The following is a 4,090-nucleotide window of genomic DNA, read 5'->3' as shown; positions in this document are numbered from 1 at the left end:
CTTCCGTCTATGGGGTCACACAGAGTCGGACACGACTGAAGTGACTTAGCAGCAGCAGCAGCAGAGAATGCTCCTGCAAGCTCTTTGGAGCTGTCCAGCCCTGGCCCCATGATCAAGGCCACAATATGTAGCAGCCTGGGGTCCAGCCAGCCATCTTGGGTTTGGATCTGGGCTTGCCCTTTGCTATGGTCTGTGCTGTGTGGGATCATTGATCTCCACCCTCGACTGAGCTCCCTCTCAGGGGACCCTGGTCCCTCTTTCAGACTAAGGAGTCATTCCTGGGGGCTTGTGCCCTTTGAACCGGCAGAGATTCTGAGATGCTAATGTGAACTCACTGCCTGAGATGGACAGGCTGAGCCCCGCTCTTGGCTGACTTAGTCTTTCTCTGCCCAGGCCTCCCCACAGGAGGTCTTAAGGTGCTTGTCTGACGTCTGGTCACCAAGGACAAAGCAGACTTTCTCTTCACTCCCACTGTCATTGGGGGTTTATCTGTATATACCTCTCTCAGGGATTTTGTAATTGGGATGGGAAAGTGGGCTAGGCTCCTTACACAACCCCCTGAGGACTCTTTCATGTCTTTCTTCTGTAGTTCTGCTCATGTAGGGCACCCATACAACCTTCTCTCCAGAAACTTCTTGGTATGAAGCAGGGTAGCCTCAGAGACCACCAGACACCAAGATTGACCACGCCTCACAACTCCCAAGGGCCCTGCCCAACTCGTGGTCTTGAACATCCATCCCCTTAGATGAATGACTTCACTATCACTGTGGTCCCACCCTCAGCCATGGGGGCAGTTCCAAAGCATGCGTTCACCATCCTTGTGTAACTGGAGCTGCAGGAGACCCCAGACGGGCCCTGAAAAACAACACCTAGCTTAAGCTCTTATTCTGATAATATAATTTACAGAGAGAAATTCTTTTATTTGGCTGTGGTTCCTAGAGGCACCAGGGAAATCAGGACCAAGAAGTAATGGAGCAATGAATGAAGAGCTAAAACATGTTCCTGAGCTGTCCAGTTTAATATTCACCTCTCCTAGAACCAATTACCTAGTCTGAGAAACCAGTTGTGAAATAGAACAAGGAAATTAGAATATCCTAGGACACTCCCTTGAGAGCTTATATTTTAATCCTCTTCCTGCTCTACTGCCTCCCACCCCACCCTCCTTTCTGGTGGCAATGAGAGTATAAATTATAGCTGGGCTCTGCCCCTTCACCACACCAGAGGCCAACATGAAGACAGGCACCATCTTTGTTCTGCTGGCTTTCGTCATCATGGGGCTGGAGGTGACCTGGGCTCAGAAGTCTCCTGTCAAAGGTGAGGGTGCTGAGGGGACCCTAGCTGACAGCAGAGAAGGCTCAGAGCCCACTGCTAAAAGTGGGAATGGTTTGGCCTGGAAGCAACTGCGTCCCCTCATGCATTTCCCTTGATCTAAATGAGAGTTTCCCATGGTCCTTATCAGATTGGGTTGGGTCTGATTGGAAGTCGTGGGTCAAGTGTAGGGTTCTCTCTATTAGGACCTTTGCCCAGATGTGGGACTCCACAGAGAGCTATGGGACAAACACATATGGGACTCACACACATGAGTGGGGAGCTGGAGATCTCTGTGAGCAGAGACTTCTCTAAGATCTTCTTATAAGGCAGGAAAAAGAGGGTTGTGACTGGGAAGGTTTCTTGTCCTCTGAGACCGTGCAGACTTTGGAGCAGGGAGAACTTTCTGCTAAGGCCAGACCGTGGGCTGAAGAGTGAGAGTGGAGACGTCAAGGCTGAGGAAGGAGTCTTGCCAGCGCTGAGGGCTTAAGGGCTCCAGCAGCCGTTCTCAAGCCTGTCTTGGTGACCATTCCAGACTGCACGAAATCATCCTGTGTTTCAGGACAACAGAGATCTGGATTCTGCCCAGAGGTGCCCAAAGGCACTCTGGGAACTTGTGCTGAAATGTGCTCAGGAGACGATTCCTGTCCCAAAGGAATGAAATGCTGCAGCAATGGGTGTGGTCATGTCTGCAAGACGGCTGTCTTCAGAGTGAGTACAAATCAACCATGCACTGGCCAAGGATGCACATGACTCCCCAGGGCACTTTGCTGGTGCAGAGGGCTGCTCACATGCCCACTGCATGTGAGAGTCTGGAAGATTCCGGGAAAAAGGGGCTAGAAACATGGCAAAAGGACAACTGGTTGCATTATCTGAAGTCTTCTCTTAGAAGAGGAGCCCTACCCCAAGACAGCCTTGATGGGTTCAGTTGAGAAAATTATCTGTGACCCTAGATGCACAGGTCAGTCTTCACCGGGAGTTTCTCACTTTCCTTCTCCTCCCTCACCAAAGGGGCTTAACGCTTCCGGAAAATGGGTCCTCCTGGGAGGAGGAAGAAAGGGAAAAGGAACCCCAAGGGACGGAGTATCTCCTGTGTCAGGCACACGTTGTGCTGGAATTGAAGTAAAAAGACAAGAACAACATCGTTCAGGAGACAGCTCTCGATAAATAATTGCAACCTAGTGTAAGGAGTGCCCCAAAGAGAGTTCGCCTGAGATCTGTGGGATCAAAGAGAGGAGTTATTGAGTTTGCCTGGGAGGAGAGAGATTGGGAAAGTTGTCAGAGAGTAGAGAACGTCAAGGGAGAGCATAAAGGATGCATGAAGACAGCAGGAGGAAGGCAGGGCAGCTGAGAGAGTGGGAGGAGTGTCGACATGCCCCAGTGGAGAAGAGAAAGTGATGGTGGGAGGAAGGGACTGTAATATCTCGGAGGGTGGTGGAGGGTAATCCATGCCAGAGCCCAGAGAGGAATGAGCTTCTTGCTGAAGAGTTTGGTAGACTGCTGGATATTTCTAAGCACAATTAATGTCATGATCAAATTTGTATTTTAGAAGGGTGGCTCTGGTGGCCACGGGAAAGTTGGACAGAAGGTTTATTGAGCATGCCTGGAGACCAGCCCCAGAAGATTTCTCACAAATCCATGAATTCGATGCTTGTCATAACTACAAGACTTTTACACCCATTTCCGACTCTTTTCTATGCCTGGAATTGTAGCCCTGGAAGATGAAGATCTAAAATGTTGGGATGACTGCCTTCTAAAGAGCCTGTGTGGAAAATAAACTAAATCTGTCGCATAGTTTGGGCTGTGTCCTTCTTTCCATGTAGGCATTCTGGTAGCCCCTCCGTGGCTTAACAGGACATGTGTATACTGCAGTGGGCCCATGAATACAGGACACTCAGGATACGAATAGACCAGAGGCAAGTCCCCCCAACCTAATTTCAGTCCCCAAACCCCTTAGTCTCATTCCTCCAAAGGAGCCTGGCGAGCTACAGTCCACAGGGTCGCAATGAGTTAGACATGACTGAGCAGCAAACACTTTCACTTTTATCTCTATGTACCTAGACAGGGTAGAAGGTCTGAGAATATCTTTTCAAGTGTTCTGTGAATATGATTTTGGTCAAGCATAAAAAATAAATAACTGTGACTATGTAGCACATAGCAGGCCTGTTAGAGCAGACTTTATTAGGGCAAGACTTGGAAGGAGCAGTGCAGGGATACCCTATTCGAAGGCAAGGCACCAACATCTATCGGGACTTGATGCCTGACTCTAAGAGAGGTAGCCTGATCCTTGGCATGTGGAACTTGGGATGATATGAGTTGGGAAATGCCAGCGCTTGTCTTGGAGTGATTTGGAGTCAGGATACAGTTATGAGAAAGGCTTTGCGGATGGAGCTTTGGATTCAGACTTTCCCGGAGGAAGAGGATAAAACTTGGTCTCCCAAAGATTCTGGCAAAATGATAGTCTGGACTGTCTGCTTGCAAGCTTTCTCTCTTCCAGCTCTCTGTTCACGTCTTCCCACTGAGATCCCCCTACTTTGCCTGCCGAGTCTACTCTTCCATATCTGTACGTCTCTGTCACCAGCGCCGCGCTCGCTTCTCATACAGCACATCTTAGAACCCCAGTACCCCATGGCCTCACCAGTCTGTGCATCGAAATGAGGGCATACTAGCCTGGAAATCATCTTTCAGTGGCTGGCCATTCCCATTTCAAAGGATTCCATGCTCCTGTCTCCCTTGGTCATTTATGGGGGTTCACGACCATACCACTAAAATGTTCTCAAAC

The 4,090-nt window shown here is 49.5% G+C and overlaps 1 protein-coding gene across 2 annotated transcripts; it reads left to right on the top strand.

Annotated features, from left to right (window-relative positions):
- Positions 1-1,164: 1,164 nt before the first annotated feature.
- LOC129536673 (WAP four-disulfide core domain protein 18-like) lies at positions 1,165-3,102 on the top strand. Of its 2 annotated transcripts, none has more exons than XM_055395720.2 (3): positions 1,165-1,314; positions 1,871-2,019; positions 2,858-3,102. In XM_055395720.2, exons 1-3 carry the CDS (start codon positions 1,230-1,232, stop codon positions 2,903-2,905), a joined length of 282 nt encoding a protein of 93 aa, XP_055251695.1. In that variant the 5' UTR covers positions 1,165-1,229; the 3' UTR covers positions 2,906-3,102. The 2 variants fall into 2 exon arrangements, with proteins under 2 accessions (XP_055251695.1, XP_088684567.1); XM_088828441.1 differs by having other exon boundaries at positions 1,205-1,314; positions 1,844-2,019.
- Positions 3,103-4,090: the final 988 nt, after the last annotated feature.

This window comes from Moschus berezovskii, chromosome 20, assembly GCF_049115385.1.
Source record: "Moschus berezovskii isolate FMDL1 chromosome 20, NW_MosBer_1.0, whole genome shotgun sequence".
NCBI lineage: Eukaryota > Metazoa > Chordata > Mammalia > Artiodactyla > Moschidae > Moschus > Moschus berezovskii.
This window is presented reverse-complemented; position numbering and strand designations above follow the sequence as displayed.